This window comes from Eleginops maclovinus, chromosome 16 (genome assembly GCF_036324505.1).
Source record: "Eleginops maclovinus isolate JMC-PN-2008 ecotype Puerto Natales chromosome 16, JC_Emac_rtc_rv5, whole genome shotgun sequence".
Taxonomy (NCBI): domain Eukaryota; kingdom Metazoa; phylum Chordata; class Actinopteri; order Perciformes; family Eleginopidae; genus Eleginops; species Eleginops maclovinus.
The window spans coordinates 7702267-7729387 of record NC_086364.1 but is presented as its reverse complement, the minus strand read 5'-3'; the positions used below and the strand labels follow the sequence as shown (position 1 = coordinate 7729387).

The following is a 27121-nucleotide window of genomic DNA, read 5'->3' as shown; positions in this document are numbered from 1 at the left end:
TTTCCAGGCTGATTTTGAACTAGTCATTGATATGCATTTTGCCTTAAGTGATACTCATTGCCTTTTTCTACATAAAAACCCGTGGAGCTAACACTTGCAGGGTTTTTCACATCAATAATTAGCATTAGCAATTCTATGCTACACCAGCTTTCAAAAGGAATACTGCATTTATGAGAAGAACCTTAAAAACGCTAAGTTATACTGAGTTATTTTGAGTGTAGATCTATCTGTTCCCATTTTATAGCCAAACCATACCCAATTGTTTGGTGCAAACCGAGCACATTTGCTGTACCCTTTCATTATGCCCCACAGTGGCATAGAATTGTAGATCATATAACAGAAAAGTGCACTTTAAAACACCTTTCATACACAGATCACAGGCTTTCAACCAAGAATAAACACATGCTGCAAACTGCCAACCTTTTCACGGTGCATTCAGGTAGGTTTTTTTCACGCCATAAATAACTGTTTCAGCTCTTTTCCAAATTGCCTGTAATGACTAACAAACACAAATTTGTACTTCATGTTCACTCGATGGCACTTAAGTAGCGACAGTTTGATGAGCAGGCGATGCTCATCTATCATTACAATCTTTTTTACTTGATGCTGATGAACCACATAGACCCGCACCGGGAGGAACACATGAAGGACAGCTTAGCATGCCTTTCATGCGTCACAAGATGCATCACAGTGCTCCGCCTGTACCTAAAACAAGCAAAAGAAAAAGGTATGTGTGTGCGTGTGTATTTCTGTTAATGAGAGGTTGGATCCAAGTTTGAGCTTCAGAGAGGAATTCCCTCCCGCGTGTGATCGTGGAAATGCAAATGACAGCAGGAGTGCATATTCATATGAAAATGGAGTCCTCATCTGTCCTAATAACTCTGTAGGGTGCTTTCTGTGAATGTCTTTGAGCATCTCTACACTGAGTAGGAGGGACTGTCTGGTTTTGAAGGTGGATTATACATGTTACAAAGCTTGGGGGATAAAATGTGAATAAATAAATAATGATAAAGGCATTTCCTTAATGTTTGATTAGCATGTCTTGCTTGCAGTTATGTTTATATGCCTCTCCATATCTGCTGAGAGGGTGTGTAGAGAAAAAAGGGAGCAGGTAGAACGGCTGTCAAGAAATCACCAGAAACTGCTGCACATAAAAGCCTTAAAGTGGAAGTTGTGACTCTGGGATAGTGAGACTCAGAGGTAAGTGTTCAGGCTTGGCGCTACAAAGGGCAGTATAGTGCTTACTTTGATTGAATCAGTTGCTCTGTGTAAGTAGCTGCTGGTGCCGGCCTCCCCAGGGTGACAGAGAGGTCCGCGGAGAGTGAACCAATCCAGCCATCCGTGGCCAGAGAACAGGGAGGATTAACAGAGCAATGCATCATAGCTGTAGCAACCAGTGATGTGTAGCAGACTGTATTTATTGACTCATTGGCTGTATTGATTGTCTCAATTGATGAAAAGTCCAGAGACAACACACAGATGCACAGCGAGTTATGCAAAATATAATGAATAAAGAAAAATATAATGGGTCATGTGATTATTTTCCATTGCATGAGTAAAGGAGCATTTCACAGCAAAACCCTGTTATTTTCCACACACATCTGCCCAGTTAGTCCAAGTAAACCTCTGATTACAGCACATTTCCCTGCCACACATCATCTCATTAACTACATACAGTAATGGCTTGGTAATTTACCGGGGCATGTATGTAGCTATTCTTTTCTCTGACATTGACATTGTTCCAACAGCAGCGGTTCATTTAACACCCCATTAATCTCTACCGACAGAAGACCGTGTCACAGCAGATGTTTGTTAACAAACTTCTGCTCGATCCCCTTCGTGTTGTTCTTCACCCTCATTGACATGTATGACTGCGTCAAGAGGGTCACGACTCAAACGGTCGAGGACTTTGAATGTTAACTGTTATTTCGGGTACCTTTTGGCAACAGGAATTTGTTTTTGTCAAGATGCAGGATTGTTTAATCCACAGCCAACACTTTGCTATTTGCACGACATGGATTCATTTGTCGAATTATGCCAAAATCACTGATACTGCACCACATCTGAGTGCGTGGTCATCAGTATGCTAATGTTCAACGCTGTAGAGAAACAATCCAATTATTGAATGAGGGCCACTGTCCATCAGCTCTCTTATTGAATCTCTGTGCAATTAATGAGTGCAGAGCAACTAGAACACTGACACTGAGTAAATTAACACTTTGGTAAACTTATACAGACAAAAACACGATTGTCTCCACTCAGAAAACTAAAAAGATGAGCAAAAGTCAGAGGATTATTGTACTATACGTCTATCACTTTCCTCTTTACTCTCTCTTCTGAAGCAGCAGAACAGTGTGAAAAGACATTATACAGAGCACTGCATGGCCTTAGCCGCTTAAATAGAATATCTTCTTGTACCGAATGCTGGTGAGTGGGTGTGAGGGAAACAAATGGAAGGAAAGTAAAGGGAGAAGAAACAGGCAGATTTCAGCCTTAGGGCTCATGAGGTAAGGACACTTAACTTATCGCATGCATTGCCATAGTCAACGTGATTTCAGCTCTATGCCTTTAAAAACAAAAGGAATAAATCATCTCCTTTTCACAAATATAAATATATTTTATGTTTAGTATGTACAATAATGATTTGCCATCATCAACGACATTAGTATTGAAGGGAAAAGCATGTCAGTAAACTCTTGCTAATGGATACAGACACTGCAAAGACAGCCATGATTGATTGGCGTTGCTCAAGCACTCTCTCTGAAGAACGAAAGCGAGACAATAGAAGTTTTATCGAAGAAGGCTGGTGGTGTGGCTGCGCCGTGCCATGCCGTAGTCTACTAGTCCTGAGAGCTACGAGACCCACTGTCCTCCTCCAGCTCCCATTCAAAATTCTGTCCGGTCATTTGGTAGAACATCATGTTAAAGGGTTTGTAGAACTTGTGCAGCCGGCGAATCACGTCCGGGTCTATTTTAGGGTGAGTTCTCCCTTTCGACTTGCCGAGGCATCGGGGAGTGCTGCTGTCCTCTGGCTTCTTCAGACACGGAAATCCTTTAGTTTTATTGAAGTAAAAGTGTTTGTCTGTGACGATGCGTTTGAGTCCCAGGAAGTCCTGCACTTTGCCCATCTCACCTGCAGGATCCACGATGAGTCTTTCCCCGCTGACAAAGTGCATTTGGGAGAGAGGGAAATACTGCATCCAGCTCTCCAAGTGGAGTGCATATATTCCGATACGCAGTGCACTCCACGAAGCGTCTATGAGACCCAGCGTCCGGTTCTTAAAAGCCAGAACCTCGAAGTTGGAGATCTCGGGTTTCTTGGACAAAGTCTGTGTGTAGTCCGAAATGGCTCTGGTGACGGGATTACGCACCACTATAATAAGCTTGATGTCCCTGGCCATGGTGTGGATGCGCTTGGGGGCATGGTTAGTCACAAAGTAACTGGGTGTCTTCTCCATAGTGATCTGGCCCTCCAGTGTTGAAGGCATCAGGTCTCTGGGAACACAAACAGGAGAATAGAGAGAAAGAAAAATCAGCTTAGCAAAGTATTATCCTCAACACCTCTCCCAGCGCAAATGAAATACCCAAGGACATGGCACAAGCAAATTTGGTACATTTATTAAGCAGTACATTATTTGAAATTCCAAGTGAAAATAGCTTTTATTATCACTGGACATTATGTTGCAGGGGAAAACATACAGCTAATTACACCCATGGAGTAATATGCAAGAGATAAAAGAAAGAAGATGAAACGGCAGGCAAGCAAGTATGCTCATTGCTTAATTGACTCCATCTGTGTTACTCCAGGAGCTGTTTTGGAACTTTAATAATGAGTTCGCTGCATATCATTAATACTGGGGTGCCTGGGGTATTGTTTTGTCATACATTTATTATGTATGCAAGGCTCACACTCTGTGCAGGCAGTTTTATTTCTTATGCACTTCCCCCTGCACTGGATAAAGGCTCCTCTCTGTGATATGTTTAAGGTTAGGGGGCTGTTCATTGAAGGAAGCAGTGATTAATTATCAGATTCACGGTTACAATTTGTAGTACAATAGAAATGTCCCCGACTTGGGAAATGTATATCAGGAGGAAAGGAAAGCAATTTGACATCGCCACAAATATAGTGTTCATTTTTTGGGTTTGTGGGGATGAGTTGCAGGATACAATGCAAAGTATATCATAGGCACAGAAGAAGCAAGTCTTGTTTCAACTCTCTATTTCTGTATCAATAATAAAGGATAGCATTCGCTTCAAGCAAATCCTTATCAAATGTTTACACTCATGTTAATTCCAATCCGTGCTGTTTTCTTTGTTTGTAGGCTATGTGATTCAGTGCTAAATTGGTACATTAAATCCTCTGCGAGACACGTTGTTTGTTTCACTCCACACAAATACGAGCGCAGGAGCTTCACAATAAAATATAAAGTGAAACTATAATCCGAGCTAGACATCGTTTTTTGCTCCCCAAATTAGGTGATGTTTGCATGGAAATTAATGTATAATCAGCAAAGCCAAAAATCCAAATGGTTCAACGTGGAGACTTACAGAGTTAGATCAGAAGAATTCTGTATAATTTCTGGGATAAAAGCTTTTTTCCTTCTCGCTGCAATATTTTTTTTCCATTACGCTGCCCTGCACCACAAACCTACAGTTGTAACGATATAGTCACATCAATCATTTGCATCTTGGACATATTCTAAATTAACTGTTCTCCAGCAGAGAATCCAATTTACTCTGCAAAACATAAGAGCTGTTATGCACATATCGACCACCCTCTCACACACACACACACCCACATACACCCATGGATACTGGGCTGAAAGTCTCACAAGTGGCCTGGTAATTGCATCTCAGTAACAGCATTGCCTTCCTGATGGGTAATTTCCCTCTGGATTATGTTTGTCTCTTGACAGCATAGAACTGTGGTTACTTCTGGGCCTGTAATGGGATATTAAACATATCAACTGATAGCTCAGTCACGAAAAAGAGTATTCGTTTTCATTATATTTCACACTTCTTCCCTTACGGTAATGAATGGCTAAAGATTTTTGTAACCTTTCAAGGACTTTACCATCTAACTCAACTCCAAAGACAGTAGATGGTCCAAGAATGCAGCACCATGATGTATAGTTGTAAAAAAAATATAATCCACAGGAAATCACCTTGGAACAAACAATATCCCTTTGTATGGACCTGAGCTGCAGCATCTCACCGGTAAATGTGTTGTGCATCTTTGGAGCATATCCAATCGACAGGACAGATGTACAATGTTCAAGGTTACCTTTTCCAAGGCGTGCACATAACAAGCTATCGTCCTCTTGGGCGCAAACGCTAATCATAATGCATTCAATTATAAGACAAAGGAAACTGCACAGGCCAAATACTTTGTTGTTTGATGTTACAAAGGCTCCATTTTGATTGGGAATCAGTCATGGATCATGTACGTCTCAAATGTCAGTGGGACGATGAGGCGGGACGGAAATCAAAATGCTGATAAACAAGCTAATTTCGCCGTGCGTGGCAAATGACTCCTCTGGCCTTGCAGTCTAGTGGAACTAGAGTAAACAAGAGCAAACCGTTAACACTCTCTTCTTCTTTTTTTCTCATCAGCGGCACAGCTCAGCACAGGTCATTCAGGTGGGTAGGTAAATAAAATCCATAGCGCTAAAGAGGCCCTGCGAAACCATCTGCTGTTTACTGCCTCAGACCGAGGACATAGCACATAACATTAAACTGTCCAAGGCTTTATTTATATAGAGGTGCGAAGATAAAGGCACATATACTTTATGCATGCAGACCTTTAATGATCTCTACATCGGGATACATGTGAGAATTATCTATGTGGCTTTCCAATATATAGTTGATGTAAGAAAATAATACGGACAGACTATAGCTGCTCATAAATCTGGGATATTTAACTCAACAAAATGACTGTCATTTATCTCTGATACTGAGTCTCAATACTGTTCTTAACAGAGGAAAAAAAAATCCTTGCGACCCCAATACATTTAATATATCATCAACCATACACTAGCTGGATTAATAAAAACTATATAGGAGAAAGTTAATCAGAATCTGATCTGGTTTATGGCCAGGTAGATAACATATAAGAGGATTTTGCTTCTGGTGTAAATGGTGCTTACACAGACACAGCGAGAGGTAAAGGTTATAGAAAGTAGCATATAATAGAACAATAATGCAATTATAAACACTATTTAAAAGACTACTATATATACACACAAATAGAACTAAGCACAATTATGACAAATACTATAATTTAAAGTGGATAGCCCTGCTGAATAAAAATAAATAAAAGGGGTAGACGATGAAAACATTTTTTAAGCTACATGTATTCTAGTTGTTCTTGGGTTGTGTACATGAAATTCATCTGGAAGATACCCAGTTGCCTCTTAAGGTGTATTCATCATTCATAACATGCAGTATTGCAAATCCCAGCTAATCTTCATGTTTTTAATGACCGAAACTTGTCTTTGTAGATAATCACAACTCTTACTGCCTTTACACCCACAATGCAACAGCGCTTTGGAACATGGCCCAACATTTAACTCCATGTTTCATTATGTTCCGTCAAGCTAGTGTACAGGGAATATTCCGAGTCATGATGAGGTGAGGGATCATGTTAATTCACATTTGCAGATACTAATAGGTCCAAGCTGTTTCTGGAGATGGAGAGTTTCTCCAGAGAAGCCGAGTTGTTTCTAATAAACTCTGGCACAGAAATAAAAGCTCCCCCAGACTCTCATTTGGATTGATCAGGGCTCTGCTGCAGAGTATCAATCCGCCAAGCTTCCTCCATGTCATGTCAAATACAATCAATTATTCTAAAATAGTCCACTCATAATAAGCTCCGTAATCCTCGGAGAGCATGTTTGGGAGACGGTGCAAGTGATGTGGGCAGACTAATGCGATCCATTAAATAACTCACCAAAAAAATTAAATAATATTATGATTTTGAGGTGTGAATTATACACTTGAAAGTTCTTATTTTTCTGTGTTTTCTGTCAATATAGGGCCAGAGAGTAATCTCTCTGTTGGGACAGTGCAGGAATCCTTGCCCTTTGCAAAACGTTTTATATAAACGAGCAGATGACGGAGAACTACAGTCAATTTTATCTGGCATTTCCTCAGTAAACCAGCACCTTAACTGTCAGTGCAGGCAGACAATAGAACGGATAACGAAAAAGGCAATTATATTGAGGTGTTTCTCAGAGCCGATTTCAAATATCAATCGAGGGTTTGAGCGTCTATTCATCAACAACAGTCAGTCAGGACATTTCAAGTGAGAGATACTGTGGTCAGTTTTCAATGAATAATCCCATTATTACACCCTGAGTGACATGATTGTGATTACAGCAAAAAGAACAAAGGCATCGGTTTACTGAGAGGTGGAGAAAAGAAAAAAATGATTGGTCAAATGAGTCATTCTTCACTCGGCTCTCAACAAGTGAATGCGTACATGTTTGGCACACACAAAAAAACAAGCCTACAGGCCGGAGCAAAGGGTCTTAGTGGGTCTGTTATGGAGTGGGAGGCTTTGTTTTGTCATGGTGAAGGTGCAGCTTTAAGGAGAAAAAACAAATACAGAGTATGCTGCCATTCTCAGCGATTGCATCAGGCTCAAGTAATGGTGGAGAGTTTGGTTTGTTTTTGTTTTTCTCATCCTGAATCCGACCTTTCCACCTGAGAGTAGAGGAAGGAGCCTTCGCTTGCCTTGAAGCTATCCACAGGATCTCGTTATGTAATAATACATAGACCTACTGCAGGAAGAATTTATTTTTTCATGAATATTCTCTTGTATGTAGAGCAATACATACTTCATGCATTTGATAAAATCATATGTCTGTAGTGGAGTCCTGAAGGGGCAGTATGCAGAAACGTGTCTCCGTCTTCACTTTATGTAATGAAGTAATGAATCACTTCAATGATTTTAAAACCCTTTTATCCAATTAGTGTATTTCATGACACATTTATTCCTTTACCAGAAAACTATTTATTTTATGATTCCTGCTTAATCATTTATGATGCTCTATTCCTTTCTTTGCTCGCATCCAATCTGATATGTTTTCCAAAGTAAACAACAAAATACCCTCTGACGCCAATTTATTCACATATAGCTAAAACCAGTGCATCAGTAAACAATCCCACATTGATCACATTACTTCTGGAATTGCTTCTATGATCCGACACAAATATAATTTCCACAAGAGGTTAGCGTCAGGCAAATGTAAACACAGGTTGTTTTAGAGGCTGAAAAATGTAAATTTCCAATCCCTTTTTTACTATGAGTGAGGGGATCCTTTATAAACGCTATTTTTTATGTCAAAGCTAGAAGTTATGATTTCTCTTGAGGGATTTTTCTTTCTCTTTTGGCTCTTCTCACTGGTGTAGAGTGGGCGGGCTGAATTGGACAAATGCGATGTCACTTTTTACCACTCATGATTAAGAAAATATATGAATCAGATCTCAGTTGGTGAGTGAGTGTGGTAATTGTTCATTAAATCAGAAAAAGGTACATCAGAATGAGTCCTGATTAAACATATTTTGTGAGTTTTGAGCAATAAACTCTAAAGGTTGGTAATTATTATTGTTTAAAGAAAAACTTTTGGGGGGTTTTTACCTTTCCTGTAGTGTGTTACATACAGTAGGATTTGGTGTATGTAAATGGACTGCAAAGGCTGAAATCCCAAAGCTCAGGGCCAAGGGAGGTTCTCTCCAAAACGCTCACACCCTGTTCGAAAGTAACATCACTGTGTAACACTTTCGCTTCTATTGGCTAGGTAACACATTGGGTTTGAACTCTCTAAATGGTCGACAAATCACAACAGAGCTGGCCAGCTAACCAATCAGAGCAGACTGCACTCTGGTTTCAGACAGAGGGTGAAAAGATGTGGAGAAAAAAACAACTTTTTAAACATTTAAGCATGTAAACATGTCACAGTAGAGGCACAAAATACAAATATGAACCTGAAAATGGGCATAATTTGTCCTTACCACTAGCTTCAATGGAACAGACAGAAAGGCTTTTCAGATCATTTAAATGATATCCCTACTGTTTAGCACATTATCTAACATGCTGATTCCTGCTGTCGTTCAGTGTGCCACAGAGTGCTGTGCTTTCTACCACCTCCAGCGTAGAGTTCCTTGATGGATCACAAATTACACATTAATTAAATTCATTTTTCTAAAGCTAAATGGATATGAAAAAAATCATCTACAGTATTATTACTTCTTAGTTTCTCCTCAGCAAAGCTAGTTTTAGCCATTTGTAAATCATATTTGTTTAAGGGCAGGAAGATTAATACATGAGACTAATTAAAACACAACACATCCTCCCCACTATAAATAAGCCCATTATAATTGTCCTTCTGCAGGACTCTTCAACAGAAGAATTGAGGACACATGGCAGCTGGTCCTGATCAAAACCTTATTCGCTGCTCTCTTCTGAGATTCCCCAAAGACCGTCCCACTACCAACAGTGGGCTAGCCAGGTACTGAGATCTGATGCTGTTTCAGATGCCCTTTGGACAAAAACATCATGAAATAAAGCATGGAGACAAGGGAAATTATGGCGATGTTTTGGATGCTGTACCAGCCTGTATAATTGATCCATAACAGTTTATATGAACGCAAAGTTAGTCTGTTTTTAACTGTATTAAAATCCGGAGAGAAGATGGAAACGATCTTATCTCACATCACAAACTCGGAGGATATTGCTTTTTCAACTTCTTGTTTTAGCATGTTTGACTGTAAAAAAGAAAGGCACAGATGTCTGTTCACAGGCCTAGAAATAAATACCTAATATTATCTAAACCCGAAAATAAAATTATTACATAAAGGCTCATTTGCACTGTAATAACACCGCCTGCCACTCGTCTGAAGAATGATTTTCTTCTTTTATTCTACTTTGCTTGTTTGTTTATTTGCCTTTTTGATGAGCTGATGAGAGCTTATTCAATTTGATCACAATTGCCCTCAATATTCAGTGTTATTGATGTTGCCACTACAAGATGAAGCATTGTGGATGTGCTAGTCCCGTCTATGCAGCTGCAGCGAACACCCTCAGAAGACATGTCAGTGTAATTTATTGATTTGAGTTAAACACACAGAGAAAACAGAACATATCGGCCAGTATGTTAAATGCATATGCAGAATAATAACATGCTGGTCTATAGAAAAATGGCATCTTAATCGTTTACAGTTTTTTTTTAAATGACAATTACCATCAATATCTTATGATTTTAATGATGTTCACTGTCACCTGTAATAAACCCACAATAATTTATCATTCCTCCTTTTTATTCATCTTCAAACAGCCCTCTCACAATGTGTTTTTAGCTCAAAGAAAATCACAAAACGGCCAACTGTAATTGGAAGTCACACCTGAATACGTCAGAGTCAAAGGCTAGAATTTACATCCTGGAAATGTTGCAGATCCGGTTCAGTTAAGCAGAACCAATTAATATGACACTTTGAATATGATAGATTTCCTTGTCTGAGAAAAAACTGCTACAACTTCAGGATCCAATCATTTCACTGGAGTTGACCACAGAGGAAACTTTGCTCTTTCTCTTGTACTTTTCTTTTCAGGCTCATTTACTACATGACTATGTTAAAAAAAGAGGTATCTTTCTCCCTTTTCACTATATAAAGTGTGAGCATTACAAAGTGATGTCACTATGTTACTACAATAAACAAAATATTCCAACTGGGTGTTTCAGGCAGGGGTGGAGTGTGTTGGAGAGAAACTCCCTCTGGTGATGAAATTGAGATTTTAGACTTTGAGGACCATTTACATGCAAATAAACCTAATACACACTACAGGAAAGGGAAAACCCCCCAAAGCATAATCAGGCCTCTTTCAAAGTATGTTTATTATTCTGTGTAATTGCTTTAAGTTCTCCTCATCTGCACTTTTCATGTAGTGGCAGGAATGCAGACATATTCATGAGGCATATTTTATGAAGTGGGTTCAGCTGAGGTGATTGGCTAAAGCTAAGTGTGACAAATTATTAAGTGTAATCTCAGTATGAAAGCGTTCCTGGCAATTTCCGAATCGCACAATGTGCACCAAGCCTGCAGTGATACAGCATCTGACAAGATGACATGTTTGAAGGGCATCAATTACTGTGGGGATAAACAAGTAGCTGCAGAAGATAAAAACTGCCTTCCATCGCAGCAAAGCCATATGGCTGAAGCCATCATCAAGAACAAATGGAATAAAACCCGTCATTAAAGACACAGCATCTGTGTCTGATTTCATTATGTGCAACAGAGAGCAGAACATATTTTTTTGTTTAATTTTGAATATGGTATAATATAGGATACCTGATTCTGCCTGTATTCTGCCCTCAGGTAAAGCAAAGAAAGGTTACCTGTCTTTTTACCTTTTTTTTTTTTATATATCTGAGAGGTTATTTGTTGGCAGCACTATCAGTTAAACACCTGAACATGAACCTTTCCAGGAAATCACCTCTCAGACTCTCTTTTTTTCTCAGTTTTCTTTCATTTCATTTTGGAGCTGTAGGTCAGTGTGACACTACGAAGGAGGAGGCTGCACAAACTCTTTTCGTTCCCTGCGCCAGACATTTGATCATATATCCAGTAATACAGACATAACTTGATTCAGAGAATTCGGCACTTTCCCCTTTTGTAGAAATGTGAGGTAACTCACAAAATGTCAAGATGAATATCAGGGAAATTTATGCCAGGCAAACGAGGTACTTTTGCCATTTCTCATATTGCAAAAATGGGTAATGTGTGCCATAAAACTTGGTGGGAAATGTCAGCGTCGGACTCTTTCTGCCAAGAGAATAGCAATACTACTGCTGGGTCTACATATTTTATCAACCATAAAGCATTTCCACTCTCCACACAGGAAGGCTACCTGTTAAGTTGACCATTTACTGATCATTCTTATTTGTTCCTTTTGCTACCAACAGTATTTTAAAATATAGCAGTATAAATTATCAATGCAAAATGTAGCTACAAACTGCCATAAATGCACAAAAATATATCCAATGAACACAAAATGCAAAAGTTACACAAATATATAACTGTACCAAATGGGCTATAAATATTCCAGGGCTTTTTTTTTTTATAATACAGGATGCTTTCAGTTTATTAGGGAAGTGGTAGCAGTGAGTCGAAGCCTTCTCATGGGAGAATTTCAACCTGAGTTCACTCTGTCTACTCGTGTTTGTCTCAATGCTGCAGTCAAAAAGTAAAAAGAGCTGCTCAGTGTACATTAGCATCCATTTCTGAGCAGCTATGAGCCACAAAAGCATGTTTGCGTGATGATTCTTCTCCCGTGCCACAGAGTGATTAGATTAGATTTGGAACAGAAGTATGTAAGAAAAGTTTGACGTTCCATTGTGTTCCAAACAAAGTAACCCAATATCCCCAAATTCTAAATTAAAGTAAACAAATCTGCAGGGTATTAAAAACGTTTTTTTATTACAGTCATGAAAGCACACGACATAGGAAGGCCATTTTGTTGCCAGTCTTTTAATTTCAGTCTTGTAAATATTCCTTGATTATGAACCATAACATCCCTTTCCACAACGAAATCTCGCAAATTAAATTACCAAGCTTGTTTGATAGTTTGGAGAACAATTAATAGTCTTGCTCTCTCACAGACTTGTAATTCACCATTCTCCATGCTCAGCAGGAATCTTACATGATGTGAGTGTCTTGTGCTTTGTCAGGAATACAAATGAGCAAGGAAATAAAGATGACAATGACAAATTTCATTCACAGCACTGAAATATGTATATAATGATCATGAGTAAAGGCTTGGCAGTCTTAGCTTACCTTCCAGGATGTCCTTTTGAATTCCAGCTAATGTGGAAGATATTTAAGAGTCTATCTGGAAAGTCTCTAACCTATAGTATTATGTTTGAATACCCCAATGGATGAACATCCAGCCTCAACAGTGCGTCTCTAGCATGTAACCCTCTTTAATCCTCAGCATGTGACGTCAATGTTAGGTTTTCATCACATTGTGTATCTGAGAAAATACCTTGAACAATGTGTTTAATACCTAGTTGGCCATTATAATTACATCCCTGCCCTTTTTCCTTTCAAAAAAAGTTCTGTGATCATTTATTATTTTCTAAACATAATCATTGAGTTGCTTTATTAAAGAACAGTATTGAAGTCACAACAGAAGACTGATGTCATTAAATTAAAATAGCTCTGTTTTTCCAACACGATTGCAATGCCTTGATTTAAATAGTAAAATGGAAGTTCACATAGGAAGTTTCTATCCCACAAACTCTCCCCTGTCTGAAACGCCTCCATTGGACTCAAATGCATTGCACAGGATGTGATAGGCTAAGGGGCAGGAAATATCTAAGCGTTCGACCAATCACAACAGAGATGACCAGCTAACCAGTCAGAGCAGAGTAGTCTCTGGTTTCAGGTGGAGGGTGAAAAGAGGTGCTGAAATTTAAAGACCTTTTTGAACATTAAAGCATGTAAACATGTCACAGTAGAAGCAAAAATACTAATATGATCCATTGCGTATTGTGCTTTAATTTGTGCTTTAAAGTGTGTTTTAAAATAAGCTGAATGTGTTCAGCCATTTCCAGCTGCAACTGGTCAGCAACAGAATATGACAACCGTAAATGATTTCCTCTCTCAATGGGGACTTTGGGAGACAGTGCTAGTGGGTGAGTGTGGCAGCCTGCTGCTGTGTTTGATTTTAGATCACCATAATATTTATGATACTATGCCGATAGCTCCTTGTAAACACTGTGTATCATTTTGAACATGGTGTGAATTGTGTGTGATAAGTTGCAGTACATCATGTTGATACTGTCAGTAAATTGTCAGACTGTTATTCCTCGTAATATCTTCCTCACCGCGCACTAGAGCTATGTGTTAAGCCTTTAAAATATTATCCAGGCCCCGTATTTACTGTGGATGTAATATTTATACTCGGGAGTTTCTCCCACATGTGAGTGCTTGCTAATATGTCGTACTTTTGTTTTTTGAACTCTTTTCCTGCCTTTTCAAAAGCCTCTATGACTTTTGCTCCCAAATCTCAATAGAGCAAAAGCGAAAAGGCATGGGTTAATCTATTACTTCTGTATGAGAGTTCTACATTTCCCTTTCTCTATTTCCTTACGTAAAGATCTTTCAAATATGTTTTGTACACACACAATGCACACTGGTGCGTAGAGAGCCCAAGGCCCCTTAAATACCAATCAAACACTGTAGCACCAGTTAAATGATTTTCCGCAGCTGTGGCAGGTTGTATGGGCAGGTTGGCCCACATCGCTCCTCACTGTAAAATATTAATATTTGCTTTTGCAATAGAGGGGAGAGAAGACATGGATATGGGTCTATGTCTGGTGAAGCTAACATTCCAAGAGCTTCTTGAATTCAGGATTCATTATTGTTTAGGACGGATCCACCTCACTGAATTTCATTTTTGCCTTCTTTTATACTGCTAATATATTTAAATAAAACTAACAAAAACAGCAACGCTGAAGCCCACAGCACCTAATTTATAACACTATGAACATAATATATCTGGCCTCAAAGGTTTACCATGTCCTTCTCCATTCTTTTGAATTTTTGGGCTAGATATTTGAGAGTGACAGTGCTGAAAGGGGGAGACAGATGGGATGACATGCCTGAATGGTCCCAGGCTGGATTTGAACATGGGACCCTCGCATAGGAATTGAGTCCCAATGCATGGGTCGCCAGCTCTACCAGGTGAGCTATTTGGCGGCCCTCAATCTTCATTAGAGTTGACCATTAATTGTGACCATTAAACTAGGACTGCCAGGAAATGTATAAGCCCTTAAGCCAACAATGATGTATCTGATGTTTTCTGAAGCCAATAGGGTGCTTAAATGAATGACGCAAGATTTCTGCTTATTAATACCTTTAAATGGTCATGGTCATACAGACAGCATCCCCATGTTATACGTTATTGCCATATATTGTGGTGGAATACTTGATTCTGATTGGTCAATTTTGACATTTCAGAGGTTGTTAATTCTCGCTAACAGACCGCTGCTAAGGATCAATGGACTCTATGCAGACATATCAATCTCCAGAATGACGTCTGGTAAATTTGACATCAGATGTCGACAACAAAGATGACTTTTCTTTTCTAAAAACAACATGTCATTAATGACCACCACAAGGTCATCTATTAATCTCACTTTATTCCAAAATAACTTAATGTGTTTAGAATCATGGTTGAGGGGTGGAGGTTAACGCTGGAGGTACTATTGTTAAGCAGATGTTACTGTATTACTTACAATGTCTTATAGTTATGCTTCTTGTACATTGATAACATAGCTGGAAATGCATCAATCAGGCAATCAATCAATGGAGCTCTTCGTACTGTATTTGTAGATAGCATAGCACGCACTGTTTTAAAACAAAAGAAATCAATATTTCTGGGAAAAACCCTCTACAGTTTGTACCCTGCAGCAATCTGCTGGGAACAGTGTTTCTGCTGAGCATGCTGCTCATGATATTTCAAACAATGCACAAATTGTTGTATAACAATAAATAAACCCATTCACAGCAACTTTGTTTGTGTGTTGACTAAAGTAAAGGTATAGGGGCGTTCATGTTTTATACGCGTAGTTGTTAAATTGGATTGTTTGCATCGAAACGTTTGATCTAAAAGAGCTTGGGATTGAATTTAAGCCTGACTAAAAGAAATGTACTAAACCACACAACAGTTTACTCATACATTTTGACTGTCATTGGCAAGAAGAAACAATTGATTTTCTGGTAATTTCCTTTTCAACTGATTTCCATCATTGACAACACCACTTATGGACCTTTAAAACCTTTAACCTTGTCTTGGCCTGTTGTGCTTGTGTATCGATTGTGCGGAAATTGCTGAGCATCACTATCACTATGTATGATTATTAACTGCACACCCTTGAATCCTCACTGTAGGTGAGAGCCTTGAAGTTTACACACACACACACACACACACACACACACACACACACACACACACACACACACACACACACACACACACACACACACACACACACACACACACACACACACACACACATGCGGTGACATGAGGGATAATTCACTTCATCATCAGCATGTTTCATCAGAACAGCTGGAACGGTCTGAAGGGAGCTGTTGAAAATAAATTGCAAGGGAAAGGTTGGTGGAATTTAGTTTTTGAACAAGGATTCATGGCAATTTAAAACCAAAGTGCGAACCAAATGACTGAGCTGCAAAATGTAAATTATCGAGAAGACATTCTTCATACGCCAGCATTTCCAAATAAAGTGTCACAGCTGAGATGTCTGTTGTACCTAAAGTAGTTAACATGTTGCTAAAGTTATGCTTCTTTTATGAACAAAATCGTGTCCAAGATAATAAATGTGATGTGGCAAATAAATGATCAGATGATTAAAAAGAGGATTTTGGCGTTTACTTGAAACAGCAGCGCAGTTACAATGAGGTCTCTTGTCAGAACACATCATATAGAGATATTTTCAAAGTGCATAATTTCATGTCCCTGTGATCTGAAACTGTGTCGGGCTTAAAGGGAGGCAGAGATGTTTGTAATGTAACATCTGGATGCATGGGAATAGGCCGCTAAGAATGTTATAATCATGCAGACAAGGCCTAAGCTGCTCCATTACGGGCTAAGCTGACCTATCAGTGGGGCTTTTGCTAATCCAAATTGTGCTTTAGCTGGCAGAGATTGCTCAATTCAGATGGTCTGCTGGGGGAAAAAAAACAAACTAAATAGTTCACCTGGCATTTGAGCTACTTTGATTTATAAGATATTTATCCCTCCATATCATATGTGCACAAATGCTAAGTTTTTCTTCTTTTTTTTTTCAGAAAAGCTCATTTTCATGGTGGATTTTCTATTTGGTTACCGTATAAATGCCAGCTATGACCAGTCCGGAGTGCCTTAAGCGTGCTTTCATTTGACACAAGCTTAACAGCCTGCCACACTTACATCATACAAATGCACTGATTGACAGTTGTAATTACCACAGCAGACAGGGGCAAGCAGGGAAACAAAAGTTATGTTATGTAAAATCGACTGTGTTCACTTGTGGAAGCACACAAATATTGTTGTTTCAAATAACTCTTTAACGCTTTTAAGGAGGTATATACCAGGAAAGTTTTATCCTTTTAGTGTTACTTTTGTACATTGCTACACACCAGGTTAGCTGTTTTATTCTGAAGCTGGTATGACTACAGCTAATTTGAGCAGCTCACTGTGTGCTCTATAGATATGCTGTGTAAGCCCAGGAGGACATGACACAGGGGAAATTAATTTGCTACAGCCATATAATGGTCTGTTATTTAATCACTGTAAGATTTAATCTAACGCCTTAATCGCAACGGGCTGCTTATCCTCATGAAGTTTCATACCTACACAAGAACTGAAGGGATTAGAGACACTGTGAAAAGGATCTTACTGTCAGCACATGAAAAATGGCGACAAAACAACCGTTCAATTAAACGTCGCTCTTTCTGTAATGTATATTTAATATTTCTCAGGATCAAAGCATGGCAAGTCTTTGCAAGCCTCTGCAGGACCTCTAACCTGGTTATCACACATCTGTTCCGCATTATTTCTGCTGCAGTTATCCTCTATCTTTGCGCAAAAATGGACAGACAAACGCCTCGGCTGTGAAATGGCTGTTGCAAGTCATTGAACATCTTGCATGGTTTTCAATACTCCAGATGGGAGGAGATATGAGGATGTAATCCTTCAATGGATCTTGGTGTAGCCCTCACCCCTTGAGCGTCTTCTTTGAGCACTTCCAGTAAACCCCCGTACACAGCCCTAATCTCCCCAGCAGAGGTAGTGAGGTAGTGTGACACGTGAAGTGAATCTGCCATACACACACACATCCCAAATGCTGGATGATGTTTTAAAGATACACAGATTAACTTCTGTAATCCACGCTGACAAAGGGAGAGCTTAAAGAGAAATGTGTCAAATGTTTATAGATAGAATAAAACTAAATGTTGTACCTTAATCTTCAAAGGCTTTTATCTGTTGTTATCCCTACTATACATGTAATGCTCTATTCTGGGAGTATATAGGAACACATTACAGAATGACGGAATTAAATAACAGTTTGTTCCTAAATCAAATGTAAGATTTTCCTGCAAATGTTTTTGAGCTTTGTATTGATTAAATCAGATAAAAAATTACGGTTATAATCCTAATTGTATGTAATTATTGTAGCAAATGCGCTACAACGGTACAACACATTTCCAATTGGAGAAATGTGCTGGAGTTAAAAAAAAATGCAAATATAAAAATGTAAATGTGCAAAAACACATGCAAAAGAAGAAACAGCTTCACGAACTTGACAACACATGCACATGCGATCTGCTGTAAGCTAACTATCTTAACCTAGTCATGTCAAATATACTGACGATCACTTACAATCATGAAACAGGCTTACAGTGCCAAGAGTGACAGTTGGTCAACTTCAAAATCTCCGAACGTCAACAATCCCCGTTTCAGTTTTGTTTTGAGCTTCTGGCAACATTTTTCATTTAGAGCATTTTGTAGTAGCAGTGTTCTTTTAGTAAACGTTGTTGGCAAGTTTGTCAGGTATGTTCTTAATTTGCATTTATTGTGGCACATTTGTGTTTCTATATTTGCTGAATTTCTAAAGCTTCAGTGCATTCCTCCTAATTCCTCCTGGAAATGTGTTTGGTGGTTGTGCCGTTTTTGCACTTGTCGTACAAACCATCATACAAAACACTTGCTGGAATAAATGTCAACTACGAAAAATCAATTTTTCTAAATCGTAATTCAGTTCATTATAATAAGTCATCTTCATCCAAAAGTAATTTCATGAGTGCTTCAGTGTCACAGAGCAATTTTCAATTAATTTAAAAGACAAGGGTGTTGAACACAGAAAGATGGCTGCTGCCCTCGACAAATAAATAGAAGTTATTCTGTTGGGAGATGTGCATCCACTTTACTGCTGTGTCATCTGGACAAGTGCAGAGGGATACCAATTGCAGTTTTAATTATAATGTTGGAGCAGAGAATAACCTTAATAAATGGTAGACCTGTTGTTACAGATAAATACAATTTTGGTTTTATTCCTAAACTATTTTTTAATTGGAAAACAATGTCTGTTATTCAGAACGCTAATGTGTGTTTGTGGGATTTACATAATCACATGGTTTCATGAGTTTAGGTTTTGTTATTCTGCGTACACCATTTGGGAGAAGGCATGGGGGGGAGGAGGGGAGAATGAATTTCAAAATATATCCAGTGATTAACTCCTTAGCTGCAGCAGTCACACTTGAGCGCTTCCACAGACTGCTTTGAGCGTGATGAGGTCACATTTTCTCTGACGGCAGGGCAAAAGAATAAAACTAAAACAACCGCTGTGTTTCTGGTGATGTTTTATCTGAACGCTGCACTGATATATGGGAACAGACACAATTCTGGTCTAAATGATAGCCTGGTGAGCCACATTGGTTGCTTTTCTGGCTTACAAATGGCATGGATTAACACATGTGGGCCATCAACATGTATGTTTCACCATTCCTTTATACTCTGAGGCATTACACAGCCCAGATACGAGGCATTACACAGCCCAGATACGAGGTATTACACAGCCTAGATATGAAGCATTAAACAGCCTGGCTAAGAACTAGCAGCTGAAAGCCATACAGTATACAGTGTGCCTATAGCACCATGGGAACCATTTGGTTTCGGGTAACATATGCTTGGAAATCCACGCAGCCTGATGCAGATGCCACATTTGTGGCAATTCAGACGGCATTTAAACCTGCTCTACGATGCCACCTGCCTCTATCCAAACAGTATTGGAACCTTAATACAGGGGCATTGCTCTGGCAATTTAATGCTAACACTTACTAGTCTGGGACCTGAAGCAGGAGAACTGTTGCTATGGCTGCTGAAAAAACAGGGGTTATCCATTCCTTTTTGTTATCAATTTAAACTTTATATCCATTGGCACACATTGCTTTTAGTGTTTTTATTGTAGTCCCTAAAGAGAGCCCAATTATGCTTTTTGTGGATTTCCTGTAGTGTGTTACAGGTTTGTTTGCAAGTAAATGGTCTGCAAAGGTTTACTTCCGTGACATCACTCTGTAACACTTTTGTACACATTGTACGTGATAGACTAAGGCGCAGGACTTCTCAAAGTGGTTGACCAATAACAACAGAGTTGGCCAGCTAACCAATCAGAGAAGACTGGGCTCTGGTTTCAGACAGAGGGTGAAAATAGGTGCTGCAGCACAGGCAGTTTGAGAAAAATAAAGAGCTTTTTTAACATTAGAGCATGGAGACATGTCACAGTAGAGACACAAAATACAAATATGAACCTAAACATTAGCATAACATGTCCTGTTGTGGAAAGGCCCATGTAAGTCAGGCTTAAATGAGTTACCTAAAGGGAAGCTTTATGCAACTGGTACATTGCAGTGTCTATAGAAAGTCAGAGTTAAACTTTTAATTACGAACAAGATGAGGTCTACATTTAGGCAACTGGCCCCTGCTATAAGCCACATTAGGTTTTCCCAGCTGTCAGTGTTTGCCAACATTCCCAACCAATTCTGTGCCACAGCTTGGAAGTTTAGTTGGCTCTTATCTCTGCCAAAGAAAACGTGCTGACTGGATAATACAGTGAGAGACATACTGTGTACCACACTCTCCCCATGCACATGCTTATTAACTGATAAATGCTTATTTGCAAAGCAATATGTAGACTCTATGGTCTGTTGAGTCCCAGTTCCTGTCGTCCTTGTATCATGGTTGTCTGTATAATGTGATAAAAAGTATTTATTTCTGCACTACCAAACACATTCACATGTACTGTATCTAATTAATTCCTGTAGCAAGAGGGAAATGGCTACAGTACCTTGTTTCTGGTGTAGGATATCTTAGAAGTCTAAATTATAAAGCTGGATAAACTTTATTACTGCGTAGTACACTGTATGTTGACAGCTGAACATTTGTTTCCTGCAAAAATATGCTGACCCTAAAAATCTCTTATCAATAACCAACACTTAAGCAGGTATGCTTCCAACACAGAGGATACATGAGCTAAACTAAATGATCCATATTGGCTGAGTAGCAGGTTTTAATTACTTAGAGGAATCTTCTCTGCTATCTCTAGCTGTCTGCATTTCACATCAGTATTCAATTAAGCACAGTGATCAAATGATTTCGGAGAGCTAACTGCATTGCGGCTTTTTCCCTCGCTGTAACGCAAGGGAATCTGGCACTAAGGGCATATTACTAAGACAGCCCTTTTTCCCAAACGTTGCGGTAAGTGGTTGTTTACACCTAAAGAAGTCAGTGTTATTGTGAGATTCTGTGTATCAGACAGACGTCAACTGGCTTAAAAGTCGTCTCTTCTTCAGTGCCAAGATTTCCTTCATGACCAGGTTTGGGGAAAAAGGGCATACATGTATTGGGTTTAAATCAGGTACAAAAAAAGGTAACTATATTCCCCAGTTACATAAAAAAAGACAATACCAGATTACTGTTACAAGCAGGATTACAATGTTATTAAAACTAAAAAGATCACAACGTTTGTTTTTGGGAAAAGGAGCAGATTTTATTTCTTTGTAAACTGAACAGTGTAGGCTAATACCTTAAGTGTGAATCTATGCACCTGCTGCCTGAATTTGCTTAATTATTTTCACTTTCTTGGGTTAATTTGTTCTTTTTTTTATTCAGTAGGTAAGCTTTCTGTCTGCTGCCGTCTGGCAGTCGGTACCGCAGCATCAGGACAAAAACCACCAGACTCAGAGACAGTTTCATTCCTCAGGCCATAAGACTATTAAACACCTGAGTTCTGTGAAGTTGCTCCATATGCATTCATCTGTTTGCATCTTGTAATTCAGTTATCTTAATAGTTATCTCATACATACAGCTCCGGAAAAAATTAAGAGACAACTCCACATTTTTCTTAAATCTTTATCTCTATGTGTGTGGCAGCCATTCCAGTGTGTGTTGAATTTCAACTGAGAGAAACATTGTCAGTAGTTTATAGAATACAAAAATAATAATATAATAATAATCATTTAATTCAAAGACATACCTATACATAATAAAACAAGAGAAAATGATAATGCTGAAGTGGTCTCTTAATGTTTTTCCGCAGCTGTATATCATACTTTACATGTGTTTGGTCTTCGCCTGGCACTATATTTATTTTATTTGCATTTACTTGCACATTTTGCAACATTGTCTTGCTCTATTTTATTTCTAGTATGTTATTTATTTCACTATTTGTATTGGTTTTATTTGTTTTATGTCCTATACTAATATTGCATTGTTGGAGGAGCCGGGGACTTTCATTGCCATATCTACACTGTAGCTGCTGTGCACATGACAATTAATCTTGATTTGTATATGTTCAGTCTGTGTTGTGTGTGTGAGCTTAACTGTATCTAACTAAAATAGAGCACTTGCTGTGAGCTCAGATTTTAATGTAGCTTTTTAAACTGTATGCTCATGTGTTACATTGTCAGTGCATTGCTTGCATATGCTCAATGAAACACAGGTTTATCTATTAATACAATCTCTGAGCAGAGGACACATTCTTGGTACTTAGATGAGGGTTCTGGTTAGATTTTCTACAGGTACTGAAATTATTAATTGTATCGTAATACATTTTTAAAGTAACCCTCCCAACCCTGTTCATGAGGCAGTGAGTTCTGTGTTACTATACATAATTAACCATGCTCTTTCCTGATTTATCATCCAAGAAAAAGGAAGCCTCTCTTGTGAACACCATTGATCTGACCAATCCTTGAACTCTCCATGTCCCATGGCAGTAGACATGGACTCTCCCCTTACACAAACAAAATGCTGTGGTCATTTGGATATTATAAATTCCCTCTCAACCCGCTACCATAAATTGAATTATACATTGGGGTGTAGTAAAAGTTGCCTAATGACTCTTGCGCATACAAGCAATATATTCTCATGATAGCAATGATAGAATAAAAGGATTTCTGAAAGGCTTATGCTTTAGTTGAGAGCTTACAAAAGCAGTGAACGGGAGCTCTTTGTAGCTCCCTGTTAGCTGGCGTGTCTTGTAATCTTGTAATGGGGGTTTGGATATCATTCACAACACAATGTGACTTCATACTTTCTTCAATAAGGATCTGTTTAGGCAATACATGTGTGAAGGAAAGCTCAAAACAACTTTGCCAAAGGCTCACCCAAGAGACTTTTTCAGCTCATTCAAATGCCAGAAATGTGTTAACAGTTTATTGAAGTGGTGTATGATTATCTCCAACGGTCAGAAATGTGGTGTAAACGGGCTCTGAGGTGCAACTGAGGGTAGGCAAGTACAAATGCTATTTCATTTAGTTCAGGTGCTTTTCAAAACAAACTTACCAGCGAGGTGGCAGCTTGTTTTATTTTTTTATAATTGTGAGAATACTAGCATTCAGAGAAAATTGTATGCATTTTTCAAAACACATTATTTGACAATATTGCTTTGAGGTTATTTCTTTGTGTTTGATTTTTCTCATGTAAAAACTGATGCAGTTCACCTTGTTCCCAGTGCATGCACAGTGCAACATCACTACCTTGTCTTCAGAAAGCTTGTTATTATTTTATTTTGTAAATTACAACATGCAAATGTTGGACTTAGGCCTTTAGCCATGGCAAATATGTGTTTCTGTACAGAACTGGTACTTGTTTTGTGTTCACTTGGTCTTGGTTGTTTTTTCATAGTTTAGGTACTTTGTTATAATCAAGAAAAAAGGGAATGCTAAAGCATATAAACATATCTTAAAAACATTAATAATAATGGTAATAATTATATTGTTTCCTTTCATTCAAGGATGTAGTCCAATGCTTAACAAATTCAACAGAAACAAAAAGCATATTCAAAATAAATAAATTATAATAAAACAATAAAAACAATACAAAAGAAAACACCAGGATACAATATCAAACATTTTGACTTGACTACCACAGATCTGGGTCATAAAAACAAACGGCCTCACCATCTTTCTTATGCGAAAGTATGTTAGTGGTATTAGTAAGATTTGGAAGATCTGAGATTTGTATTAAAAACATACAATTTAAGGAGTTGTACAATATATATTATGCTTCCTGCTTTGTGGCAACAGTTTGGTAAACATTTCCCTGTTTCAACATTTTCCCAGTTTGGTGTGGAAGAATATTATTGGCCCATCCAACACCTTTGGGATGAACTAGAACTCTGACTGCTAAACAGATTTATCCCCACCATCTGTTGTGGTCCTCACTACTGCTGCTGTGGCCGATTGGGAGCAAATCCCTTCAGCCAGTTTTCACACACCTTGTGAAAAGCCTTTTTCCAGAAGAGAAAAGGCATGTAAGAGCAGCAGATTAACACACATGGTTTTGAAATGGCAGGTTCAACAATCACATGGATGTAATGTCCAAGTCTACAAATACTCTTGGCCTTGAAACTTTACAGACAGAAACATGTTCTTCATACTGTCATTATGCAAAACTAAAAAATGTCTGTTTTTCTTCCGTTAGTATAATTCCATTCACAATTCATTCTTTTTTTTTTTGGTAATATCCGGCAGTTCCTCTGAGCAGATGTTTTTTTATATTATCATTGCGCAACACAGTCATCTTTCACACAACACAGATTTATGCTGGATGGTTTAAACTGGAAACATCAAACTGTTGGCCTCTCACTCTATTTGTAGCTTGAGGAAATTATGAAACTAAGAGTGGTTTCAACATGGTTAATCTGAGATGAGCTAGGAGTCATTAATGCTTTTAATGGACAGTTTTTATATGTGGGTGTACCGGTTAAAAGCCTGAGGGAGAGAGCCTTCTTTTCAATTAATCCTCTGCTTACTTGTTCACATGATCACATTTCAAATATATGTTTTCAAGCCACTACTAATCTTTAAAACACAGCTAAATGTTGTGTGTAAAGCCTGTTAGCAAAGTGCATGATTCATATATTCACACACAATACAGTACCATGTAATATGTTGTTGTTTTTCCACCTGTAACAAACTCATCAAGAGTTCTGCTGCTTGTCTGGGGGGGAAAGGTCTGCGAGCTGGGAGAATTTCAGGGCATATTATAGAGAGACAATATTATCACAAGGTCCACCTGATGATTGCCTCATTATAAATGGTCTCAACATTGACTTACCTCAGCGAGGCAGAAGGCTGTTAAAAGATGCTTTATTCTCCTTGTGGATGTTCATTATTTCTCACAGCTAAGGATGCTAACATCTCAAACAAAAGCCCAGACGTGACCTGCTACAGGCCTGCCAGGAGGGAGGGAAGATAAGCCTCAAATGCATTCCTCTTGTTTGTGTTTTGTTTAAATGAAGAAATGAATACGGAGATAACGTAATTTTTCATATAGTTCTTGTACACATCTCTTAAATTCATCCGTATCTAACCTGGTAGCGAAGCAGAGGAAACAAAGCGCTCCTCGGCTGCGTCAGACATTTCTGGGACAGAATGATGAAGTCTGAGAGATGGACTATATTATTGATAAAGATATAGTACAAGTCCCATTTGGACAGCTCCATGTTCGTGATGACTTAATGCGCAGCTTGTGACAAGCACAACCAATCTTTTGACCACGTTGTCAGACGTTCCAAATAAAGCCTGTAATTATTCATGTTGCTTAAGTGCTCCAAAGCAGAGAAAGTGTTCGCTTAGACTTGATCTACTAAGAAAAACAGCTTGCTGAGAAAGGCTTGTTTTCTCCTCAGTAGTGTTGGAATCCTTATACATTTTAAAATCAAAAGCACTGCCAGCACCCAAGAGGTCCTAAAAGGATGAGGTGTAGACAAAGGTTAATTTTTCAAATGTTTTTTGATGTCCCTGACATGCGGGTAATCAAGTCAGACATTTGTTATGTTGATTCTAAGTATTTAGTGCACCCATGATATTTCCCTGTTATTCTCAGAGCAGATGTTCAGTGCAAATTCATGGAGCACAGGTGAGTAAAAAAAAAAAAAGCTGTCAAAACAAATATGAATGTGTTATTGTATGCACTTCATATTTGCAGATGTAAAATGTAGGTACAATAAATGGGTATGCAATTGATTTAGAAATAATTATCATACAGAATATTAAATCAATTTTGCTCCTGAAAAATGATATTTGTTTAACCTACATGTAACTTGATGGCTAAATACAGTACATGATATCATACTATTGTAATTAAAATGTTGGTTTTAATGTAACTATTGTCTGGTTTGGATGCTAACATAAACGTGCCTTTTTATGCTCATTCTCAGGTTAATATTTGTATTCTGTGCTTCTACTGTGACATGTTTATTTGCTTAAATGGTAAAAAAAAAAAAACATAATTTCTCTAAAGCTGGACGGCTCCATTGTGAATGTTCAACCGCATAGAGACTTCTGGCCCCCGTACAATGTGTTGGAGCGCTAGCCAATCGAAGGGGGAGTGCTACATAGTGATGTCATTATGAAATTTTCAAAAAATCTAATCGAGGCCATTCAGGCAGAGGGGGAACTGTGTGGGAGAGACCTTTGGGATTTTAGTCCTTAATCATAGTAAAGTAAAACTGTTCCTTTATTGTTCAATAAATGACTGTCTTTTCCCTTTTAACTTACTTCCATTATTCAACACTAAACACAACTATCCTTCTCCATAATTAGATGATTTAAGTTCTGCCCAGGGTTTCTTCAACTGGCAGCAGGAGCTGTTTTGACGATATGACACCCCCTCTTGCTGTGTTTTCTTACATGCGTCTTGGCCCCCAGACAATCCTCCACCTCACGCTGTGAACTGAGTGACAGAATGTCCCGTCTGGCTGTCGTTTGGCCTGACCATGACAGAGAGGCATATGGCTGCAGGCTGCATACACATTCCTCTGCGCCAAATCTGCCTATGCTATGACATTGAGACTCTTTCTCTGCTGGAATGAGCCGTGTTCAGACCGTGAGAGCCAACGTACTGTCTGTAGCAGAAATAATATTAAAAAGGTTGCTCTGAATACCTGTCAGGACACATCATTGTTGTTCCTTTTTAGTAATTTTAACAAAAGCAGCAACAAAAGCAACTCAATGGAAACTCATACAACCTAGCAAGACCCCCTGACGTGCA

General features: G+C 38.6%; 1 protein-coding gene across 1 annotated transcript in view; it reads right to left on the bottom strand.

Moving 5' to 3' along the window:
* Positions 1 to 1542: 1542 nt before the first annotated feature.
* hs3st4 (heparan sulfate (glucosamine) 3-O-sulfotransferase 4) overlaps positions 1543 to 27121 on the bottom strand; it is a 78287-nt gene continuing 52708 nt past the window's right edge. Inside the window, exon 2 of the mRNA XM_063904200.1 lies at positions 1543 to 3495. Within this exon, the coding sequence (XP_063760270.1) occupies positions 2841 to 3495 (655 nt within the window). The 3' untranslated portion in view covers positions 1543 to 2840. The remainder of the gene's footprint in view (positions 3496 to 27121) is intronic.